General features: G+C 49.5%; 9 protein-coding genes across 9 annotated transcripts; 6 read left to right on the forward strand and 3 right to left on the reverse strand.

Annotated features, from left to right (window-relative positions):
* Nucleotides 1-18: 18 nt before the first annotated feature.
* BO80DRAFT_351043 (uncharacterized protein) lies at nt 19-1,784 on the reverse strand (the record flags this gene model as incomplete). Its single annotated transcript, XM_025715562.1, has 4 exons — nt 19-1,035; nt 1,092-1,190; nt 1,258-1,659; nt 1,728-1,784. 4 exons carry the CDS (start codon nt 1,782-1,784, stop codon nt 19-21), a joined length of 1,575 nt encoding a protein of 524 aa, XP_025577154.1.
* A 736-nt stretch (nt 1,785-2,520) lies between these two features.
* BO80DRAFT_350904 (cytochrome P450) lies at nt 2,521-4,447 on the reverse strand (the record flags this gene model as incomplete). The annotated part of the gene is made up of 10 exons (XM_025715558.1): nt 2,521-2,683; nt 2,737-2,900; nt 2,950-3,081; nt 3,139-3,277; nt 3,329-3,471; nt 3,527-3,616; nt 3,665-3,762; nt 3,819-4,006; nt 4,055-4,098; nt 4,154-4,447. 10 exons carry the CDS (start codon nt 4,445-4,447, stop codon nt 2,521-2,523), a joined length of 1,455 nt encoding a protein of 484 aa, XP_025577155.1.
* A 380-nt stretch (nt 4,448-4,827) lies between these two features.
* On the forward strand, nt 4,828-5,722 carry BO80DRAFT_377470 (uncharacterized protein). The gene is made up of 2 exons (XM_025716700.1): nt 4,828-5,021; nt 5,087-5,722. The coding sequence occupies exons 1-2, from the start codon at nt 4,959-4,961 to the stop codon at nt 5,582-5,584; spliced, it is 561 nt and encodes a 186-aa protein (XP_025577156.1). The 5' UTR covers nt 4,828-4,958; the 3' UTR covers nt 5,585-5,722.
* Nucleotides 5,723-5,969: 247 nt separating this feature from the next.
* BO80DRAFT_500639 (glycerol uptake facilitator) lies at nt 5,970-7,214 on the forward strand. Its single transcript, XM_025724246.1, has 2 exons — nt 5,970-6,693; nt 6,742-7,214. The coding sequence occupies exons 1-2, from the start codon at nt 6,070-6,072 to the stop codon at nt 6,973-6,975; spliced, it is 858 nt and encodes a 285-aa protein (XP_025577157.1). The 5' UTR covers nt 5,970-6,069; the 3' UTR covers nt 6,976-7,214.
* Nucleotides 7,215-11,790: 4,576 nt separating this feature from the next.
* Nucleotides 11,791-12,602, forward strand: BO80DRAFT_453570 (V-type proton ATPase proteolipid subunit; the record flags this gene model as incomplete). Its single annotated transcript, XM_025722022.1, has 5 exons — nt 11,791-11,826; nt 11,948-12,077; nt 12,137-12,293; nt 12,360-12,463; nt 12,529-12,602. The coding sequence occupies 5 exons, from the start codon at nt 11,791-11,793 to the stop codon at nt 12,600-12,602; spliced, it is 501 nt and encodes a 166-aa protein (XP_025577158.1).
* Nucleotides 12,511-14,270, reverse strand: BO80DRAFT_471411 (uncharacterized protein). Its single transcript, XM_025723098.1, has 2 exons — nt 13,588-14,270; nt 12,511-13,503 (listed from the first exon to the last, which is right to left on the reverse strand). Exons 1-2 carry the CDS (start codon nt 14,244-14,246, stop codon nt 12,717-12,719), a joined length of 1,446 nt encoding a protein of 481 aa, XP_025577159.1. The 5' UTR covers nt 14,247-14,270; the 3' UTR covers nt 12,511-12,716.
* Nucleotides 14,271-15,444: 1,174 nt separating this feature from the next.
* BO80DRAFT_402504 (alpha-glucosidase) lies at nt 15,445-17,726 on the forward strand. Its single transcript, XM_025717611.1, has 3 exons — nt 15,445-16,224; nt 16,295-17,054; nt 17,108-17,726. The coding sequence occupies exons 1-3, from the start codon at nt 15,753-15,755 to the stop codon at nt 17,637-17,639; spliced, it is 1,764 nt and encodes a 587-aa protein (XP_025577160.1). The 5' UTR covers nt 15,445-15,752; the 3' UTR covers nt 17,640-17,726.
* A 224-nt stretch (nt 17,727-17,950) lies between these two features.
* On the forward strand, nt 17,951-19,208 carry BO80DRAFT_377481 (DUF4419 domain-containing protein). Its single transcript, XM_025716701.1, has one exon. The coding sequence runs from the start codon at nt 18,097-18,099 to the stop codon at nt 19,195-19,197; it is 1,101 nt and encodes a 366-aa protein (XP_025577161.1). The 5' UTR covers nt 17,951-18,096; the 3' UTR covers nt 19,198-19,208.
* A 350-nt stretch (nt 19,209-19,558) lies between these two features.
* BO80DRAFT_463083 (uncharacterized protein) lies at nt 19,559-20,792 on the forward strand (the record flags this gene model as incomplete). The annotated part of the gene is made up of 6 exons (XM_025722565.1): nt 19,559-19,655; nt 19,703-19,807; nt 19,884-20,054; nt 20,130-20,288; nt 20,375-20,533; nt 20,621-20,792. 6 exons carry the CDS (start codon nt 19,559-19,561, stop codon nt 20,779-20,781), a joined length of 852 nt encoding a protein of 283 aa, XP_025577162.1. The 3' UTR covers nt 20,782-20,792.
* Between the last annotated feature and the right edge of the window lie 113 nt (nt 20,793-20,905).

Below are 20,905 nucleotides of genomic sequence, written 5' to 3' on the forward strand. Positions count from 1 at the left end.
TTGTCCCTGTCTCGCCGTTCAGAACGACGCTGAGAAGGTATCCCGCATCTTCTGCATCATCCACCCCATCAGGAACAAAGATAGCTTCACCCGGAGTATGTTTATCGCGGGTCCAAACCTTTGCTTCCTGCGTCTCAAGGTCGATTTTCGCGATAGCGTCGAAGAACGAGGACTAAAGCAATTCAGCTTTGGCTGGAATATGAGGCGTGAAAATCTCACCTTCCCTTGGGGAAACACATTGTAAACGTATCGTATCTTTCGCGTGGCAAATTTAGGGTTGATGGTGGGAAGCTCCCCAACAAAAGGAGTCTCAATCCTCAGCAGAACCTCTGCCTTAGAAGGGTTGGAATCGGGCTTCCGACGTGATGTCTTTGGTCCACCTGCATTCGGGACACCAGCCAGACGATAGCGCAGGAGAGCCGGCCGTGATGCTTCACTGCCATAGAATTTCTCTACGTCTCGGCCTGTTGAGACCATGGCTTCATAGTAAGTGCGTCTGATTACCTCGTCCGTTGGATACTGGATGATGTCACACATGATGTCGACTGTATTGTCGTCATTGGTCTTCTGCCAGGCGTTGATGGTATGGAAGTTAAAAAATGACGGGCTCACATAGGTGGCCACAACTCCCCTGCCATTTTTCCGGTCGATAACATACCAGCGGGTTTGGAGGTTGGAGTCGAAGCTTATCGCATCGGCCAGATTTCTCTCCCAGAGGATTTTGATGCCGCCTGCGGCAAAGACGCTGGGCCAAATGCACAGGACCACATACTCGGGACTGAGGAAGAACGAGTGGAGATACGCCGGCTTGGCAGCTGCCCCTGTAATGGTTGCCAGGATATCTGTCTTCCCTTTCGTAGCGGAGGTCCGAAATATCCGGTACGTTGCGTACCTGCTGAAATCGAGGTTGTAGTTGTACAGATCCCCGGATTCCGGATCGATTTCGGCATGCGCGCATGAAACGGGGCCTTTTAGATCAGGGTGTAAACCATCCTGGCGAGTGACCCCTAGCGGCTCTAGAGTCTCAGGGTCTATCTGTTTACACTCAGTTAGTTTATTGTCTACCTAGAACAGGGAATGCAAGAACCTACATGTTTCAAGACGTTGGCATCTGTTAGAGACGTCAGAGTTTGGAATTGCGCCGAGTCTGCCCGCGCATCGGAACTTCTCAGATACGGAGCACCTGGGGTCTGCCTGTAGCATTAGCTCCAATATGATAGTGGAACACATATCCTATCAAGGGAAAGTTGGGCCTACATTAGCATGTACAGTAACCCCGGCATTAACAAGCTCAGGGCTCGCTGTATCAAATCCAGGGCGAAAGAACCCCTTGACCTTCTGGAAGATACTTTCACATGGATCTCGTTTCTGTCCGAATGTGATGCCTTTCATCGTCCCGGTCCTGCGCGCTTCTTCTATCAGTGCATCAACCTGCCGTCGCGAGTTATAGAACACTTTGCAGGATCCGGTTGGTTGCGCGACTATTTGGAATCGATGGAGTTGCGAAAATCCATCGAACCAGTGGCTGAGTTGGTATGTGCTTCCGGGGACTTTGTAGGTTCCCGGGCCGGTGCGGTACAGTGTGCCGGCCAGGTGAGAGGGGATCGATCCGATGACGGGGAGCTCAATGGGCTCGCGGTGCTCGACGGTGGCTTCAAACTATTAGAGACATGTTTAAGTCGGATTCTCAAATAGGACCTGGATCTCTAGCCGTTGGTAATACGTACACCTGCGTCGTTGGGCCAATCTTTGAATGGTTTCCTCGGTGTCTGCTGGTCAGCCATGTTGTCGTGGAAAGCTTGAGCCAGAAGAAAGATCCGACCACACTATTTTGGAAGCAACGGTAACGGAACAAGCCAAACAGCGATTATGACGGAGTGCTTAATGGTCGATGTAAGCTTTTCCTTTGCTGTTGAAGCCCCAGAGGAAGAAGACATCGGTCGCAGAACCACTTTATATAGGATAAGCCTTTGTGGGGGGTAAGGCATCATTGCCATCGCAAAAGTTTCATAGTGATCTGAACCTCAGTCACATGTAATTCCATGGTGCGGCATAGCCCTTTGTACCCATTCGCACAGCAAACCCCATCCCGTTAGACCTGGACTGATATTAATAGGATTGTGATATGTGGATGATACTGAATGCCTGGACATCGAGCGCCACACAAAGGTCCCCACGCGGTCCGTGCCCTGAAGCTGAGCCTTCACGCCTGGGGCCCCTCAGCCCCTCTCCTGTCAGCACCGGAATGTGCGAGTGTTCGAATCCATTCTCAATGCTATTGGGTAGGCTTGCTGACACCTGTTGTGGCGGTAAGACACTCGATTTATACCCTGTATCGAGGGTCGAATCACTGGCGTTCCATCTTCCAGCCATCTAATCTTAGTGCAGTGCATTCGCAACACTATCCCTACAAAGAAATCGGCTCTACCTCGAGCACAAGCATTGCGGGCACTCTAGCAATCTATGTCTCCGGGACATGTGCCGTGAATATGCACGTCCTGTTCCCATGGTCCTAATATCCTAAAGCAACTCATTCAAATGAACCAACAGCTTTCCTCCGGCTGGTGAGGCTGTGAATGTATCATACATTCGCATTGCATCCTCATCAATGCTATCATCAATGGTTCCTTCGAACCGACGGAAGAAGGCCGCAACTAACTTGTTGAGCTCCATTTGTGCCAAGCTATCGTCATCAGTACTTGTGGCCAGGAAAAAGATGGTTAAAGCTATACTGACTTGATACCTATGCACTTTCTCGAGCCACTAGAATATGGCGTCCATGCTTCCTTCCGTAGTGCCTCACCCTCTTTTTCGAACCAGCGCTCCGGTCGGAACTCCTGAGGGTTGGGGAATGCCTCTTCGTTAAAGTGAGTCGTGTAGTTTTGGGTTCCTACTGTAGTCTGCTTTGTGTGAGCGTCGTGACATAAAGGGGGGATGGAGGAAACTGACGCCTTTTCGAACCGTTACGCCAGCAACCACCGTGTCCCTGACGGCGGTTCGGGGCAGTAGAGCAATAGCCGCGGGATACCGGCGGAGGGTCTCGGAGATAACAGCTTGGAGGTATGGTAGAGAAGAACAGGTCTAGAGGTGACTTAGCCGCCAACGCGCCATGGCCATTCCGATATATATGCTACCCACCCGATAGTCAGGAATGATAGATGGATCTGGAAATGCCTCTCGCAGCTCAGCTTTGAGTCTTGCCACAATATCCGGTCTCCGCAGGCAGGCCCAGAGAAGAAAAGTAAATGAAGTGGCGGTCGTTCCGCTTCCTGCGAACCTGAAGTGACTGTCAGCGGGCGACAATACTCTATCATGGCGATGAACATACATGCCAGCCATACACTCCTCCGCCAATTCAGAGTTTGTTAAAGGTCTCCCGAGGAACCCATCTTCCTCTCCATTTAAAGCAGCCCGTAGGAAAGGTGTTTTCGTGCCTTTTTCCCGGCTCCTCTTGATCAAACTGACAGAATACTATGATGCTCAGCGAGATCTTACCGATGCAGTTACAATAGGGCATGTCACTCACATTCTTCCACTCTCGGACTCGTCTGAAATAATTCCCCACGTAGCCGGGGACATACACTCCCCAATGATCTAGTTGTGGGAAGAACTCTTTCTTCAAGGGGTCAGTTTCATAATAAAGAGAGGCCCTCCGAAAACTAACATATATATACGTCGGTTTCCAAGCAGCAATGTAGGCCATTACTTCATGGCTCTGGCCGGATGCCACTTGGCCTGGGTCAACATCGAACATCAAATGGTCTGCATGTGGCTATCGTCAGAGACATAACTGAATAGCGTGGAGGCATTGCACTTACACACCACGTCAAAAGCAAGCCAGTTCAGCCATGGATAAACATCGATTGGGCCATCGGCAGATCGAGCTTGCCATTGTTTCAGAAGTGCATCGATCTTATTCGAAATATTTGGTTCGAACTCCAGCATGGCCGCCTGGGAGTATCCCCGTGCAAAGAGTTTTCGCCGTTGTCGATGTGCCCGTGCATCTCTAATGCATTTAGTGTTACTGGGATTGAATGTCACAGACCAGCCCTACCGTGTAGAAAAGAGGTGGTCCTCATGGAAGATGGTTTTCGCCCTCTAGGGTCACATTAGCATCCTCCTAGGCGACACACATGAGGTTTGAATGTCTTACGTAGAAAGTCTCTTCTTTCACAAAAGCATCCGACGTATAGATAGCTCGCACGGCTGCCGGATCTGCAAAGGACAGTTCATTTGGCCCAATTCGCACAACCGGTCCATACTGAAGATGCGCCTGATGAATCCGCTCCGATTTGCGACCACTCCGGTTCCCAATTCGACTCCATAATTTGGAAACTTTTGCAAGGGGTGGTCCGGGAAATCTGCGGAGGGGATGGAGAAAGATATTGTAGCAAGCGACCGCAACAAGGCAGACCGGAATTGAGAGAAGGGTCACAAGGGCCAGCATTGTTTGTCAAGCTCATCGGAGATAAAAGGACCCCGGAGCCTGATTAGCCATGGTACAGGTTCTCCTATTTATAGTGAACGGAGAATCGGGATATCGGCAACTTATCACCTTGCATCTTGATCAACCCAATTATCAGACCAAATGCGTAGTACAAAGTACGTTGCATTTCCAATCACCTACGCAGGGATGTGAGTGGGTTCAAATGTTGGACAGGATGACAATTGGCATGGGAGGCCGAACTAACCGCTACCCCGCTCCCAGCTGGACCATCAGTCCCACTTGACTGTTTCTGTTCTAGGAAGGATCACCTAAGCATCTAGGTAATTGTTAGGATATGAACTGTAACACAAGAAGGTTGAAACTTCTTTCACGACGTCATTGTGACTGCAAAGCTGAGAGATCCAGCTATATAAACAACCATACGCGTTGTTTTCACAATGCTCACAATGCCCTCGTTGTCCAAATTTACCTTCCTTCGCATTGACAGATTCTAGATCCTAAAGCTGTCATTATGTCTTCGGTAACCTCTCAACCACCCACCATTATCTCCACACCACAGACCCCGGAGGAAGAGGCAAGTACATGGTACCCATCAACCTTCCCTCAATCGCACCACTGACACAACCCCTCTCTATCCAGGCCAATCTCGCCCTTGCAAAGGAGTACATGTCAATCGCCTACTCCCCAACCCACAACAAAGGTGCCGAGTCGGTCCGTCACCTCTGCGCCCCGGACAGCTGGTTCTGGAGTCCATCCACGTTCCCCGGCTGTTCCACGCCTATGGATTATGCCGAATCGCACGCCCACGTCATGGCATCCGTCAATAACTTGCATATCGTCCGATACGATCAAGCGTGGGCGAAAGACGGGCACGTTTTGCTCCGCTATACGGCGGAGGGCTCGCACGCGGGAAAGCCATACAAGGGGATTGAGAAGTCGGATCCTCCGAAAAAGGCCAGATGGAGCGCTGCTGCTATTTTTGAAGTCCAGGATGGCAAGATCAAAAGCTTTACAAAGGATTGGGATCAGAAGGTTATGCAGATTCAACTTGGATGGGCGCCGGTACAAGATTCGGAAGATCCACGGTGGAATACAGCGATGTTAGCAGATCCGGAGGGCGCGAGACATTTGGAATAGTTGGAATGAAACGCAGGGCTGGGTTGGTGATATACGCCGGGATATTTATTGGCAGTTCATGTGCTCATGACATTTATGTTGCATAGTTGCTTACTATTGGCGATCCTCATTCCAGACTGAATATCATGCAGGACACCGAATCAGCATCCTGGCTTTTTCCATAGATTATTTCGTGGTTGAAGATCCCATGGAGCACAGTTCAAACAGCACCCTGTGCGCATTATGCTAACACCTCAGGCAGAAACAGGACCCTCGGTGGGGCCCAGCCACACTTTATCTCCAACGCGCTAAACCAGACAAGGAATCTCCGACACTGGCGGTGAGAGATGGCGAGAAGTGACATGACGTACAGGGGACTCGGAAACCTCCTCTGGCCCCCCTCTCTTCCTCCCGTCAACAAAACTCCAAAACCGACCACCGCTACCACGGTACCTCGGTCATTGTCCCCAATTGGCACAACGAGAGGCTCAAGAAACCAAATAACCATGTTTCTCAACAGCGGCCTCTCGCGGCGAGCCCTCAAGCCCTACGTCGCCGAGTTTCTCGGAACGGCTCTCCTGATCGTCATCGGCGATGGTGTCGTCGCCCAGTGCCTCCTATCTGACTACCAATATGGCACCTGGCTATCGATCAACATTGCCTGGGCTGCAGCTGTCGCCCTTTCGGGCTACCTTTCTGACCCCAGCCCATCCATTAACCCTGCCGCCACCATCTGCATGGCCCTCGTCCGCCCTACCCCTGGGCAATGGCGCAAGCTTCCCGGCAAACTCTTCGCCCAGTTCCTGGGTGGCTTTGTCGGCGCCGCCATCGTGTACATCAACTATCGCTCCGCCATCAAAGACTGGGACCCTGAGTTCACCATCCCCGGTGGCTCGATCCTGAGTCCCCGTGGACACCATTCTGCCGGCATCTTCTCGACCTACCCTGCTGCGTTCTTTGAGTCGAACTGGGAGGCCGCATTTTCGGAACTGCTTGGCTCTGCGGTCCTTATGTTCGGCTGCTTGAGCATCTCAGATCCGGCCAATGCGACCAGGTTTCATTCGCCTCAAGTGACGACGTTCTTCCTCCTCCTTGCTATTGGAGCTGCGTTGGGCTGGCAGACCGGTTATGTAAGTGGCCCGTTTACAGCTATGGGCAAGCTAGGCTGACTGTTGCAGGCTATCAATCCCGCAAGAGATTTCGGTCCGAGACTGTTCTCCGCGTTCATCTATGGCAGAGAGGTGTTCACCGCCGCGAACTATTACTTCGTCGTGCCGATTTTCGCTCCGATTGTTGGTTGCATATTGGGGGCTACAGTTTACGATTCGCTGCTGTATGAGGGAGAGGGATCTCGCATCGCTGATGCGTTTGACAGTGCCGAGGACCGCGATGGTGCTCTTCGGTTGCATTAAGCTTGCTTAATGACCAATGATCGCAGAGCTTTACTGGACGAACAATCTTTTGGCCAATAGAGGATCCGGTTTTAACCGCTTTCCTCGTCAAGACGACTTATAGATATACGTACCATGACATACAGGGATGTACCATTCGGGCATACATATATTTTGGCTGCTGAGACGATTACGAGCATGATAGTGGCGAGAGATGTACAATGATATAGTGTTGATAGTTGATAATGACTTCTAAGTATGGTAATGAAAACTTGATTGTCTCTATCTATCTAGGATAGGTGGTAGAAAAGTTATATCTTTTATATCTTTTACTAGGGCTTGATTTACTGAGACACTCTGAATAGTATAAGAAATCTTTGTCTTAATAATTGGGAAGACTCTAAGAGAATGTAAAAAATCTCTATATAGTAGTTAGATGTGACGGCAGCCTTGTTCAGGATCATGTGATTATGTTTGCTTTGTTTGCTTTGCTATTGTTATCTTCAAGTGAGCGCCCACAACATTTCCTGTTTTCCTTTTTCCCCCTTACGCTTAAAGTTCTAGAGTAGTAGCACCAATACGACTTCATTTTTTGCTGTGTTGATCGGCCGTCTCACTAGCCAGGAAATCCGCAAAAGATTATTGATTGATAACTAATCAATATTTTATCTTATTCTGAGGTTATTATAATTGAAATATATTATATTACATGAATTATTTGTGTAAAGTCTTCGTATAAATTACCAATTAACTTGCGGTTTTTAACCTACCTGGATTACCTGACCTTCCTGACCTGCGGTTAGGGACGGTTAAAGTGACCATTTAACCTTAACCTGACCTTAACCATACGGTTAAGAGGATCTTTATACCTTAACCTGACCGCCAGGTTACGGTCAGGTTACGGTTAAGGTATAACGGTCAGGTATAACCACTCTACCCTTAGCTTGGATCTGTAGCCATCTGAATTGTAAGGCTTCAAGGCTTCTCCTCCAACAGCATTGATAGCGATGGACACGAGGTGCAGGTGTCCCTGACGGCGACTCCCACAGGAGAGATGCCAGCTCAGTACACCGACTGCCATTTGTACGGCTCAGAGAGGTGAGACCACAGTGTTTGCTTTGCTCATTCTTTCAAACTAAGTCATTGTATAGATATTGTGTCGATCCCGACGGAAACGACGTGCAGATCCTCGAAGAGGGCGAATCTGCCCAGGATCAAGACCAAGCAAGCGAAGAGTCCAGCGGCGAACACGCAGGATAGAACTGCCACTTCCACGCGGGTGTTGAGTGAGTGTCTACGGCGAATACACAGATCAACCACATTAACTTAAGGCTATAGACACTGTGTCGGAGCCGGCGAATCTGAAAGTGGCAGCTCGACCAAATCTTGCAGCGTGCAGACCCGAGACTATGACATCCCCATGCGTATCGGCACGCTGTTCGTGGTGCTGGTGACCAGCGCGATAGGAGCCTTCCTGCCCATGGTGGTCATGAAGCTGCTATTCCCTACCTCCAACTCCATTGGTTTCACGGTCATCAAACAATTTGGCACGGGCATCATCGTCTCCACTGCCTTCATCCATGTAAGCCTTCCCTCCGTACACCCAGTCTATCTTTAGGTATATTCACGCTTCTTCCGCTTCTTCTCTTTGAATATACAACCAGCTCTGGAAATATCCACAGATTGTAGAGTAAGGTGTTATATTATTTTACTATGAACATCGAAAGGACCAAATAATGGATAAAACCAGATATGTAAGGTAGATACAAATTATAGCACAACTTAAGAAATACAGAACCTATGTAAATATTCTTATTTCCCTCTCGTCCAGCCTAAGCTTTGTTGAAAAGTTAGATGGTGAGAAAGAGAGGATGTAGTATAAATATAGTGTACCATTGTTGGATGAGGGGCAGATTTATGTATCAGGTAGACTCTATGGCAAGTTAACCTAGCACGGGCTCCTGCGGATAACAGCCTTCCAGTTATCACTGTGTGTCTCCTTGTTAGAAACTTAGACATCTGTTGGCGCACAGTTGTTGATGACGACCTGGGCACCGTCGGCAATGTTGTTGAAACCGGGAAGAGTCTTGGGAACGGTGTTTTGTATATGATGTTAGTATACAGTACCTTTGCATAGTTCTAATTTAGGGTATGGTAGGGTTAATGTCAAGCACGCATATCATTGCACCACCAAATTGCCGAGTTATACGAGCAGCTGACACGACCGCAGTTTCCAGGACCAGGGCCATTACTTAGGCTGCTGCTAATGCCATGCAAGTACGTGATGCCTTCCTGGATGCAGCACGTGATAGTCTGGTCATAGTTATTACAGGTTACAGGCATCCGCTTGTGCAAGGAGGCAGCACCGTCCTCAGTTACAGACTATATCTCCGTACTAGCTGCAGCTTCCGCAGCAGTAAACCTGTCGGCAAAGTCACCGTCATAGGAAGGGTTGATCTTAATCAGCTCTGCGTAGATCTCCTGGACGGTGCTGTTGAGGAGCACGGTAGGCCCGCTGGGAGTTGTCTCCATCTCCCACGTGAACTCTTCGATGCTGTATCTGGGGATGGGGGCATCCAGCCCGAGGGTGCTTGCTTGGGCTTAGGTTTTGAGATGATAGGTTAGACTAATTGGATAGATTGGAAGGGAAGAGTGAAACCGGGATAGAAGAGGATGTGCGTACGAGGGTGAAGGCCGCGAAGGCAGGAAGGGCAGCAGTAAGTTTCATGGTAGCTAATATTGGGTTTCGGAGGTCTTTGTGTTGGAAGATAAGAATATATTATAAAGACCTTGGGGATACTGCTTCGCTGTGTGAGAAGAATGATTAGAGGGGAAGATGGGCCGTTTTATATGTTTCTCCTGACCAATCTTGCCATATTTTGATAAATTCGAGGATGAGATATCTCGAGCGACCCCTGCTCGATGTTATATCGGAAGGATTATGAGTCATGCAAGTGTTCCTGTCTCTAGTCTTGTAAGGGTCAAGGACATGTTTTGGTTCGTCCAATGGATTCACAGTCGGTGGCCATGTGTTTGACTTGAGAAATTCGTGAGCGTAGATATACAGGGAAAGAGAGGATCCAAAGGACAAAGTGGAGTGGAATACATTGCCTTGGAGGCTTTCGCTCAAATCATAGATATGTATGAGCATTTTCCAATTCCCATCACATCGATATTCTTGTGTTGTTAAGTCTATAAGCCCACACATAGAAGCCCGGGTTTTCGGATGAGAGGCTTATGAACCTCAGGCCGCCCTCTTACTTCACCTTCCCGTTTTAGCAGTAATGGAATTGAACCAAGCGGGGCAGTCTGACATTTGATAATATAGAATGGCTTACCAGAAAAGTGTGGCTAATATAAATTGATTGGTTGATTAAAGAGCAGGGGTCTGATTACCAGGGATACTAATCTCTATTCAGCAAATGCACATCTACAATCCCATCTCGCTTGTGGGCAATACTACTATACTACCGACCTGATATCTCATTATCAACTGCATGCAATGCTCTCTTCAAGAAGTGAGAGAATAAAGTAACGTAAGAGCAGAAATATGCACCAGGGAAAGTATTATTGCCAGGCCATAATCAGAAGGCCAGCGCAGCCAGGGCACTTCAGTACTAAAGCCGGCAGGGTATTCGATTGTCGCTTAGGCACGTAGGTATGCGCTTGTGCACGCTAAGGCGCGACCTCAACAAACAACGTCTGGAATTTTAGTCCTCTTAGGGAACATGGAAGTCCCTTAAGGGGGCCTACTTTGGGCTCCACCCGGAGAAAATCAGGCTCGTCAGTGTGCTTGAGCTGCCGGAGTAATTCGGTGGAAGTTGTTAGCTATGCAGGTTTAAAGAAGCTTCATGGCTTCTGAAATTTAACAAACGCTCCTTTTGAGCCATATTTACAAACCTCCAGAATTCACGTGCCGGTGCCGGTCTATTTGAAGCAGCCTGTCCGTATATCATGTCCCAGTAATAACAGCACTGGCCAGGTAAGCGAACCATCTCAAGCACGGATGTATGGCTTCTCCACTTGACAAGTCAAGCCCTGAAAACGACTGGTGCTATCACTAGCCTAGTTTATACATAGTACGAATGTCCCTGCTGGCCTAAGTGGTCACTGCTCAGCAGAGTGAGACACTCCCCACTTGTATCGGGATCATCCGCTCAAAGAAAATTGCGGTTGCCTGGCCCCTCATACCAGTAACTTACAATAAGATAAGTCATTAGTTGTTGAGATAGGAATGAAAAGGAGGTCACACTACCAACGGTAAAACAACATTATAAGCACTAACTCAGCCAACCCCTTCATACTGCTTATAGCGAATTATTCCCTATACTAAAAGATATAGACACGAGCCGAAATTTAACCGGTTCACTATTCTTATAACGGACTCAAGGGCGCGGTATCTGTAAGTGGGAAGGAGGGAGTGTATAATTAAGGAATTTAATTACTCACTTATGTTCGATTTATTATATACCTAGCTAGTTAAACCAACCTTCCCTTAACACACAAGCTTCCGAGGGAAAGGGGTCAAGCATATAACAACTTCCCGGTCACAGAGGATGGTCACTATCCTGCCAGGAGCCGTAGGCGCCCGACGGACCCTGCCTATTGAGAAATAGAGAACTAGCTCCATCGGCCGAGGGGCTGACCCCAGAGGATAACTAGCAGGCCTAATCGGTCCAGGCAAAGGGTCTTCTGACACAAGTTAGTCTTGGCTTGGAGTCGGTGAGGGGTATAAAGCTACCTAGCCTCCACCGGTTAATTTATTCTTTAGGGTCAGACTATTCCTCCATCTACGCCAGCCTAGCATTCAAGACAAAGAAGGAAAGAGAAGAAGCGATGGCATCGGAATTCTGGTCAGGACCTCCGAAATTTGTCTCTTGTGTTTAGTTTGGGTAAGACAGTGGCTAACGGCGCTAATTTTCAGTCCGACCTATGGAGTGGGTACATACTCGTTGTAGCTGAAGCAGACAAAAATGGATACTAACCTTCCAAGCCACTCTTCGGAGTCCTCGGATGTACGAGTGCCATTGTTTTCACGAGCGTCGGGGCAGCCTACGGAACTGCCAAGGCTGGGGTGGGCGTTTGTTCCTCCGGTGTCTTGCGGCCGGACTTGATCGTCAAAAGTATGAGTCCACATCTATAGTACCCGGCAACTAGCGTTCTATGAGCTGACAGGTTCAAGACATTGTGCCCATCGTTATGGCCGGAATCCTTGGCATCTACGGCCTAGTGGTTTCGGTGCTGATTGCCAACAACCTCGCACAGGAGATCACTCTGTACACGAGTCTGCTTCAGCTGGGCGCCGGCCTGGCGGTTGGGCTCTGTGGGCTGGCTGCTGGGTAGGTAAAAGTTCTTTCCGACTGTTCGTTTGTTTCACCTGTTGGCAACTGACTGATTTGTTTTAGATTTACAATTGGGATTGTCGGTGATGCAGGGGTGAGAGGGACCGCGCAGCAGTCGAGACTCTATGTGGGCATGATCCTTATCCTAATCTTTGCTGAGGTCTTGGGTATGTAGCTCTGACCTCCTTTTCTCCGAGGAACGTATTGAAAGCTAATGGAGCTGGTATGGTAGGATTGTACGGCCTGATTGTCGCACTTCTTATGAACTCCAGGGCCAGCGTTATTGACTTCCAGTGCAGTAGCTGATTGATCAAGCTTCATTGCGGCAAACTGGACACGTGGAATTTAAGGTCGTGCTGGTACCCTAGCATGCCTGTTCTCCAGTAGATCGAACTCTAAGCCCATTCAGTCTATGATAATCTACGTTGCGGCAGCCTCCAACATCCGCTGTACATCAGCATCGCCTAACAACTTCGCATGCTCCCTCCTCAAGGCCTCTGGCTCATTATTTTCAAACCAAAACTGCCACGTACTCTGCGTATTGATATCCGTATTGTCCCTGCTGGACTTTAGGCCCACATGCTGCAGTAGCGGCGGCGCGACCGCATATCTATTCAGCCCTTTCAGGTCCGCATACTCCTCAATCAATGAGTCCGTCTGCCCATGTCCTCTGTTTTCCAAGAACCCTATCAGCCCGTCCAACCGCTGCGCTGGGAACAACAGGCCTTGCGTGCAGCACCCGAACTTGTTCATCTCCACCACGCCGCGGAGCGGCATGAGGTTGTATTTTCCCATCATGTACGCCAGCCCCGTGAATGCGGGAATGCAGAAGAGAGAGATGACGAGGATGCTGAGGGTGTAGAGATGCAGGCGCTGCAAGCAATGATAGCGCCGAAGGAAATGAAGAACAGTGAACGACGACGCAGTGAGTGTGAGGAAGATTAACGGCATGTTTCGGTATGCGAAGTCAGCGTTGCTCCAGCCCAGCGAGGTCTCCGTGTAAAAGAGCCGTAGGTACAGCCATGGCTTCCGCTTTTCCCCAGCATGGCTATAATTTTGGTCAGGTCCAGCTTCACGTCGGTTAATTTCCGCCAGGCTCTTCAGCGTTCGTGCAAACCACCCCGTAGCCAGGATGATGTCGTCCTCGAAGACGAGCGTGTAAGGGGCATTGACAGCCTGGCAGGCCCGCAGTGCATAAAGGTAGTCACTTCACAAACCGTACACTTGGCATTAGTTCCAACTGGCAAGTTCCAATTTGTTCTCTCGCATCACAGATTGGGACGAGACTTACAAGACCCCCTTCTTGTAGAAGTTCCTCTCCGCTTCCCACATTTTCAGATCCTCCAGCTGCTCTGCAGATACATTGTACCCCCTGGCCTGGTCAAGAAGCCTGTCGACCCATTTCTGGCCCCAGCTGGGATGTACCATCGGGTCTGTATCGGCAAACAGAACAGTGAGATACATTGCCCTCCGCTCCTGCTCAGTGAGCCCCTCCAACAGCGAGCCGACCGATGCGTCAAAGTACGTGTCCTGTCTTCTATGTACGGTGACTATGGCAACGCACACGGCCGGTGGCTTGTTCTCAGTCTCACTCGTGTTTTTGGCATAGGAATAGTAAAATTCATTTGCAGGGGGGGAGGTAGGCGCATTATGCCTCGCGAGAAAATGCATGCTTTCCCGCTCGCGGTACAAGCTATAGTCCAGATCGTAAACATGGTCATCTTGGAAGAAGGCGGAGTGCGGGTCACGCCAGAATCTGGTCCGACAGTAGGCGTACAGCAGAAGCCATAGCAGTAGGCTTGACACGAATATTCGTGAGGCACGCAGCTTGAGAATGTGTGTGAGCTGAGTGAGAGCTCGCTTGGCTGCAGCGCTAATACGCAGAGGCAGAAGCATATTGACAGAGAGCAGGCTTTCATTGAGTTGTGGTGAGAGGGTGGAAGGGAACATCAATATTTATTGGCTATGTGCTATGGGAACCCTAGGTGCTTGTCGCTATCAGGCACTGACTCGAATTTGGGTGTGCACTAGTGCAAATGGGTAAATTTGGGTCCACTGGCCATAGAGGGGAGCCACAAACTGAATGATAACGTACCTATGTTTAATGCTAGTCTTGGCATTATGTTATTGAATAATCAGTCCCTGCTCAGCTCCAACCGTTTGAGCCTATATTTCAAGCTTAGTTTGGCTAGATTAATACTCCATTTATATTGGTGGGGAATAGTTATACTATTCGTTAGTTGATAGGTTAGTCGTCCTCCACTGACGGCTACTAGGGGTCCTGCGGAAGGGATTCTTGGAAGTAAGCTCATAAGTAGGGATGTTGAGCTTTCATTTCTGGGAACCCATTAGTAAAATTGAAATTTCACTCGGTCGACTTCTTATAGTTCCAGTATATCATGTGATACTAGTGGATGCTCTAGTTAATTAATTATCTCTATTTATCTAGAATAGATCGTAGAGAATTTATATCTTTTATATTTTCTATTAAGACTTGGTTTACTAAGATTTTTGAAATAGTGTAGGAAATCCCTGCTTTAATAATTAGAAAGACTCTGAGAGAATATAGAAAGTCTTTATATTAGTAGCTAGAAGTCTTTATATTAGTAGTTGGGAGGTCTCCTTGTAAGGAGTTATAAGTGCCGATATCACGTGATCCTCCTGCCAACACATAGAGTGTATATGTTTTCTTTGCTTTAGACTGACTGCTATTGCGTGCTTCCTTTATTTTTTTTTTCCCTGTTTTCTAGGTTAATTCACACTGATCGCATTTGATATGTCTGAGCCGGGGAAGTCTTCCACGATTTATGCATAGCTGACATGGAACGAGGTCATTGGTTATGGGCAATAGGGATGGGATTGCTTTTGAGTTGTGCGAGTTTTGTGAGGGCATGCCAAAGACATCGGCATCCTCCAATAGTCCGCCCACATTCGACCATTCGTAGAATACTCGATACCCGCATCCAGAAGACCTTTCTAGGCACAAGCCAAACAGCTATAATCAGGTTCGTAATCAACCCAAATTAGCATATGCGGTGGCGCGGAGAATAGACCGGGGAGAATCAATGGCGGCGATCCGGAGCCGGGGCTTGTCCCTTTTCGGCCACCTGTTGGGTTGGGCTGTTCACGGTCCGAGTAACAGCTCAACTTCTCCATCCAGGCACAAGGTGGGGATTGTTGAAGTCAACTGTTCCCTCGGCCATTGAAATACCGGTCCACCACATTGTGGGGTGCGAGTGGTAGTGAGCGTGCGACCGGCGGACGATGCATCCACCGAGAATTTCTCCGCACCAGCGTCGATGAATGAGATGAAGCAGCGACTGCCCCGCGGTGCCCATCCTTGGAGGGGCAGAACAGCCAGCCTGTCCTCCCCCTCTCGCCCACTGCGCTCCTGATAAGAGCAGGGACCCCCGGTCTTCGACCTGCCAAATCCCCAAGAAACCGAACACCAACATAATGGCCAAGCCCGCCTCCCAGCTCCACCGCGCCTGGTGGAAGGAATGCTCGGTCTATCAGATCTGGCCTGCTTCTTATAAGGATTCCAACGATGATGGCATCGGCGACATTCCAGGCATTATTTCCAAGCTGGATTATATCAAGAAGCTGGGTATTGATATCGTCTGGCTGTGTCCGTCCTACAAGTCGCCCCAGGTTGACATGGGGTATGACATTTCCGATTACTACAGCATCGCGGATGAGTATGGCACGGTCGCGGATGTCGAGAAGCTGATTCAAGGGTGCCACGAGCGCGGAATGAAGCTCCTCATGGACCTGGTGGTCAACCACACCAGTGACCAGCATGAATGGTTCAAAAAATCCCGCAGCTCCAAGGATAATGAGTATCGCAACTGGTACGTTTGGAAGCCGGCGAGGTACGACGAGCAGGGCAACCGGCAACCGCCCAATAACTGGGTTTCGCATTTTCAGGGTGAGCTCATTGATTCATTTTTATGATTTATTTCCCTGTTTCCTTGAAACTTTGTTAATACCAACTGTAGGTAGCGCCTGGGAATGGGACGAGCACACCGGTGAATATTACCTCCACCTCTATGCGACCGAGCAACCCGACCTGAACTGGGAGCATCCGCCCGTCCGCAAGGCTGTCCATGATATCATGCGTTTCTGGCTCGACAAAGGCGCAGACGGATTCCGCATGGATGTGATTAACTTTGTCAGCAAAGACCAACGGTTCCCGGACGCTCCTGTCAAGGACCCCCGAACTCCCTGGCAGTGGGGAGATAAATACTACGCCAACGGGCCAAGACTACATGAATATTTCCAAGATCTGGGGAAAATCCTGAAAGAGTACGACGCATTCAGTGTCGGTGAGATGCCGTTTGTCAAGGACACGGAGGAGGTCCTCCGCGCTGTGCGTTATGACCGAAACGAACTCAACATGATCTTCAACTTTGAGCATGTGGACATCGACCACGGCACATACGACAAGTTTGAGCCGGGAAGTTGGAAGCTCACCGACCTCAAGGCTTTCTTTGAGAGATGGCAGAAGTTCATGTACGATAATGACGGATGGAATGCTCTTTACTGGGAGAACCACGATCAGCCCCGGTCGATTGATCGCTATGCCCAAGCAAAGGAGGAATTCCGCACCCAAGCGGGTAAAATGCTGGCTACTGTGCTGGCCTTGCAGTCGGGTACGCCGTTTGTGTACCAGGGGCAGGAACTGGGAATGAGGAACGTTCCGCGCGAGTGGGACATCAGCGAGTACAAGGACATTGACTGTCTTAACCATTGGCACCGGTTTGTACCTCTCTACACCTATAACAGAGGAAATTCTAACTTTGCGGTATTAGTCTGTTAAAGCATAAGCCATCAGACACCGAAGCTCAGAAGAGCGCCCGTCAGGAGTACCAGAAAAAGTCCCGAGACAATGGCCGCACACCAGTCCAGTGGTCCAACGCGCCAAACGGTGGATTCACTGGTCCCGATGCAAAGCCTTGGATGTCCGTGAATCCGGACCATGTACGGGTCAATGCTGAAGCACAGGTGAATGACCCGAATTCGACCTACAACTACTGGGCCAGGGTGCTCCGACTGCGCAAGAAATACCTGGACATCTTTGTTTATGGTGACTACGACCTGGTGGATAAAGACAGCCAGGAGGTATTTGCGTACAGCCGTCAGTACGAGGACCAGAAGGCCCTGGTGCTCACGAATTGGACAGAGGGTACCTTGGAGTGGGATTCCACTACCAATGGCATTAAGGGGGTAAAGGAGGTGCTGCTGAACTCATATGAAAGCACAGAGGGGGTAAAGGAGAGGTTTTCGGGACAGACATGGTCTCTTCGGCCTTATGAGGCAGTGGTTCTGCTTGTGCAGGCCTAGAGCAATGGATATATCACTGGTGGAATATCTGCAACTTGAACCGTGATCCATAAGACCAACATAATGAATCAATATAGAACTCTCCCCATCTCGTTTTGTATCTTTATTTTCTTTATTTTATTCTATATTCGCAGTTCGGTGTGGCTCAGCTCATGGTTGAGTTCATCTGGGGCTGTGCTGAGCTGAAATCGTACCTGCCCAACACCTCCGAATGGATCACGGCATCGTATTGAGCAGCTTGCATATCGATGGCAGTGGCCTAGGACTAAGAGATGACTGCCTGCCTCGACTCATCTGCCGATCTGGGTTGCGCCTTCTATTCCTTGCAGTCTGTCCCATCAAAGACAGCGACACCGACTTATGCTCACTTCTTCTGCTCCTTTCCATTTACCCCTCATCGAGCCACTCATTTCACGCCGCTGGCGTTATTCTTAAATATCTGACCAAGCTTTTCAATATGCCCGTCACACTTACCCTCTCCGAAAGGTCTTCTCAAGAGTGGCCCGGCAAGTCCGTCGCCAAAGACGGGAAAGCCCTCTTTTCTCGAACCAGTGCGATGGACTATCTTGAAAGCGGGCGAATTGTCGAGAGCTATTTCCAGGAAGACGACTTCAAAGACCGCCGCATCATAGGCTGCGAGCATGGGTTCGTCCAAGCAATATATAACGCCTACCGTACTTCTCATCATCTCACGATCCGTCCCGAAGACATCTGGTTCTCCATCCTAAGCCAACTAAACGTCTATTTCAACGCCCATCCCCAGGCTCTCCCCCACTTCTTTGATCGAAAGCTTAGATCAGCCACTCCTGCACTTGATCTGAGCGCTGATGATGGCGACGTGGCGATCTATATGGAACGAGCGCTGGCGAGGCATATTACCCACCCGGACCTACGCGCTTGGGCGCTACCATCGTTCAGTACAACGACCCGGAACGACCGGGTTGTGGCTACTGCGCTGATGCTGGGAGATGTCAAAAGATGCTCTCTGGACGAAAAGCTAATGGAATGTAATATTCCGTCAGTGACGCTGTTGGGTGAGCGGGAGGATTGGGGTGCTTTGCTGCACAAGCTCAACATGATTGAAATCTGGGGCGGACCACTGAAGGGCTTTGTCATCTCCCTTCGTCCGATACTCCGTCGATTTGTAACATCGTTTGATGGTAACACATCGGAGGTTACTTACTTCTGGAAATGTTGCCTTCGCGAGAATCACCCCCGCGAATATTTTATGCTCGCTGGCTGGATCACGGCGTTCTGCTTCTGGGGTTATGATGGCAAACGCATCCCACACGTGGATAGCCGTCAGGAAGGACAGATTCAGTTCGATGGACTAGTGTATCCCCCGCTTATGGTGACGGCTATTCCGGCCGCATATGTGTCGTTTCCGGTGCCGTTGATTGGCCAAAGACGCACGACGAGGATGCTTGCTGGGCTGGTGGGATTTGAGGTCCTGCCTCATTCACCGCTCTTGCATCAGCGCTGGGATAGACTACAACCAACCTCAGGGTGGTGGATATATGAGGAGACACCAACATTTCCTCGTCTGAGCTTCTCTTAAATTTCGGTGCTAGCTGACGTACGAGGCCGATTTACGAAATTGGAGGCAAATGGCTAGGGGAGGCCACATCTGTATGTAGATTAGATAGTTATTCTTAGCTTGCTTGTAGCAGTATACCTTATTGGATACGCACCTGATGTCTGTTGACTTTCTCATTCAATTTCAAGTCGAAGTGAATCAACCCCACATATCACTGACGTGATGAAATTCACATCAACCTTCATTGCCGCATGCACTCAGACCGTATTCACGTTCACCACCCCGTTGTTATAAGCCCGGACCTGCCCACCCTCCCTCTCTTCCTTATCAACTCCTCTCCTCCCATCTCTTTCTAAAACATACCCATCCATCTTCACTCAAAATGAAGCTCCTCCTTCTGATCCTCTCCCTCACCATCAGCCTAGTGGCCTCCTCCGCCGTCCCCAACGAGGCTTCCCACCTCACCGACCTCTACGACAGTAAGTCTCCAACACCATACCCACCACCCCACTAACGCACCCCGTAGTTGACTCCATCTGCACCAAAGACACCGACTGCGGCACCGGCTGCTGCTACAACAGCCTCTGTCTCGCCCACTGCTACCACGAGAAGCCTCACACCGAGCTAATCCGTCGCATGATCGAAGGCATGTCCCCAAATCCCATCCACACCTTCATACACCCCACCAAACCACTAACAACAAATAGAGCCTAATATTGCATCCACCGACACAACCAAACCCCAATGCCACCACCGACGAGACTGCAAGAACGGCGGATGCTGCTACCACGGGAATTGCGTGGGGCATATCTGTCCTAAGGATCCGAAGAAGCCGCCTGTGGCCCGTAAGCGGGTGGGTACTGCGTTGTGGGCTCGTGGTGTGTTCTTCCTCCACCCTCTCCCTCACTCTCTCCCTCCTTGCTTGGTATTAGGGGATAGCTAATAGCATATAGGCTCTGGTATGTCTGAAGATGGAAGTGCAATGAATCAAAACAATCAGAAATGTCACACCAATCGGGACTGCGGGACGGGATGCTGCTATCGCGGACTCTGTCTGGCTTATTGTTTTGGTGATGCGCGGGATGAGGTTGCGTATGCGGAGGTGTTGAGCGGTATGGACCCTTCTTCTTCTTCTTCTTCTTCTTCTTCTTCTTCTTCTCCTCTCACTACTACTATCTCTGACTAATGGACAATATAGGATCTGCAAAGGGTGACACGGCGGAGTCTACTCCTACTGACGATCTGTCGAATCTCATCCAATGCCGCAAAGACAAATACTGTAAATCCGGTTGCTGCTATCATAGTTTCTGTCGGCCTTGTAATGAGGGGGATGCTGTCGCTGCTGGTGGTTTGAAGAGTATGTTTCCTCCCCCTCCTGCCCTCTATCTCTATCCTTTGAATATCGTTGGGAAATCAAATCCTTACTCATGATAAACAAACCTAGGATCCAACACCTTCACCACCCCTCCTGACAAAGAAGAAGAAGATGATGATGATGATGATGATGATGATGACAATCAAGCTATGCCCGTCTGCGACACTCGTACGAATTGTAAACGGGGATGTTGCTATCATGGGTTATGTCTTGCGAATTGTGTTGCTTGATCTTGATAATTATGGGGATGAGATTCGAGATGATGGATGGTGGGATGGTGGTGGGGTCATAGTGGTATTGGCAACTATTAGTTTGTTGCTGGAATGGCTCGTTAGTTGAGGAATTAATTAAAAA

The sequence above is a fragment of the Aspergillus ibericus genome, assembly GCF_003184845.1.
Source record: "Aspergillus ibericus CBS 121593 unplaced genomic scaffold BO80scaffold_11, whole genome shotgun sequence".
Classification (NCBI taxonomy): Eukaryota; Fungi; Ascomycota; class Eurotiomycetes; order Eurotiales; family Aspergillaceae; genus Aspergillus; species Aspergillus ibericus.

Coding starts and splice junctions, on each gene's coding strand:
- BO80DRAFT_500639 (XM_025724246.1), top strand. CDS start 6,070: ATGTTTCTCAACAGCGGCCTCTCGCGGCGAGCCCTCAAGCCCTACGTC. Junction 6,694..6,741: donor TGGGCTGGCAGACCGGTTAT/GTAAGTGGCCCG, acceptor TGACTGTTGCAG/GCTATCAATCCCGCAAGAGA.
- BO80DRAFT_471411 (XM_025723098.1), bottom strand. CDS start 14,246: ATGTTCCCTTCCACCCTCTCACCACAACTCAATGAAAGCCTGCTCTCT. Junction 13,504..13,587: donor TTCTACAAGAAGGGGGTCTT/GTAAGTCTCGTC, acceptor CGGTTTGTGAAG/TGACTACCTTTATGCACTGC.
- BO80DRAFT_402504 (XM_025717611.1), top strand. CDS start 15,753: ATGGCCAAGCCCGCCTCCCAGCTCCACCGCGCCTGGTGGAAGGAATGC. Junction 16,225..16,294: donor CTGGGTTTCGCATTTTCAGG/GTGAGCTCATTG, acceptor TACCAACTGTAG/GTAGCGCCTGGGAATGGGAC. Junction 17,055..17,107: donor TGTCTTAACCATTGGCACCG/GTTTGTACCTCT, acceptor TTGCGGTATTAG/TCTGTTAAAGCATAAGCCAT.
- BO80DRAFT_377481 (XM_025716701.1), top strand. CDS start 18,097: ATGCCCGTCACACTTACCCTCTCCGAAAGGTCTTCTCAAGAGTGGCCC.
- BO80DRAFT_377470 (XM_025716700.1), top strand. CDS start 4,959: ATGTCTTCGGTAACCTCTCAACCACCCACCATTATCTCCACACCACAG. Junction 5,022..5,086: donor CACAGACCCCGGAGGAAGAG/GCAAGTACATGG, acceptor CTCTCTATCCAG/GCCAATCTCGCCCTTGCAAA.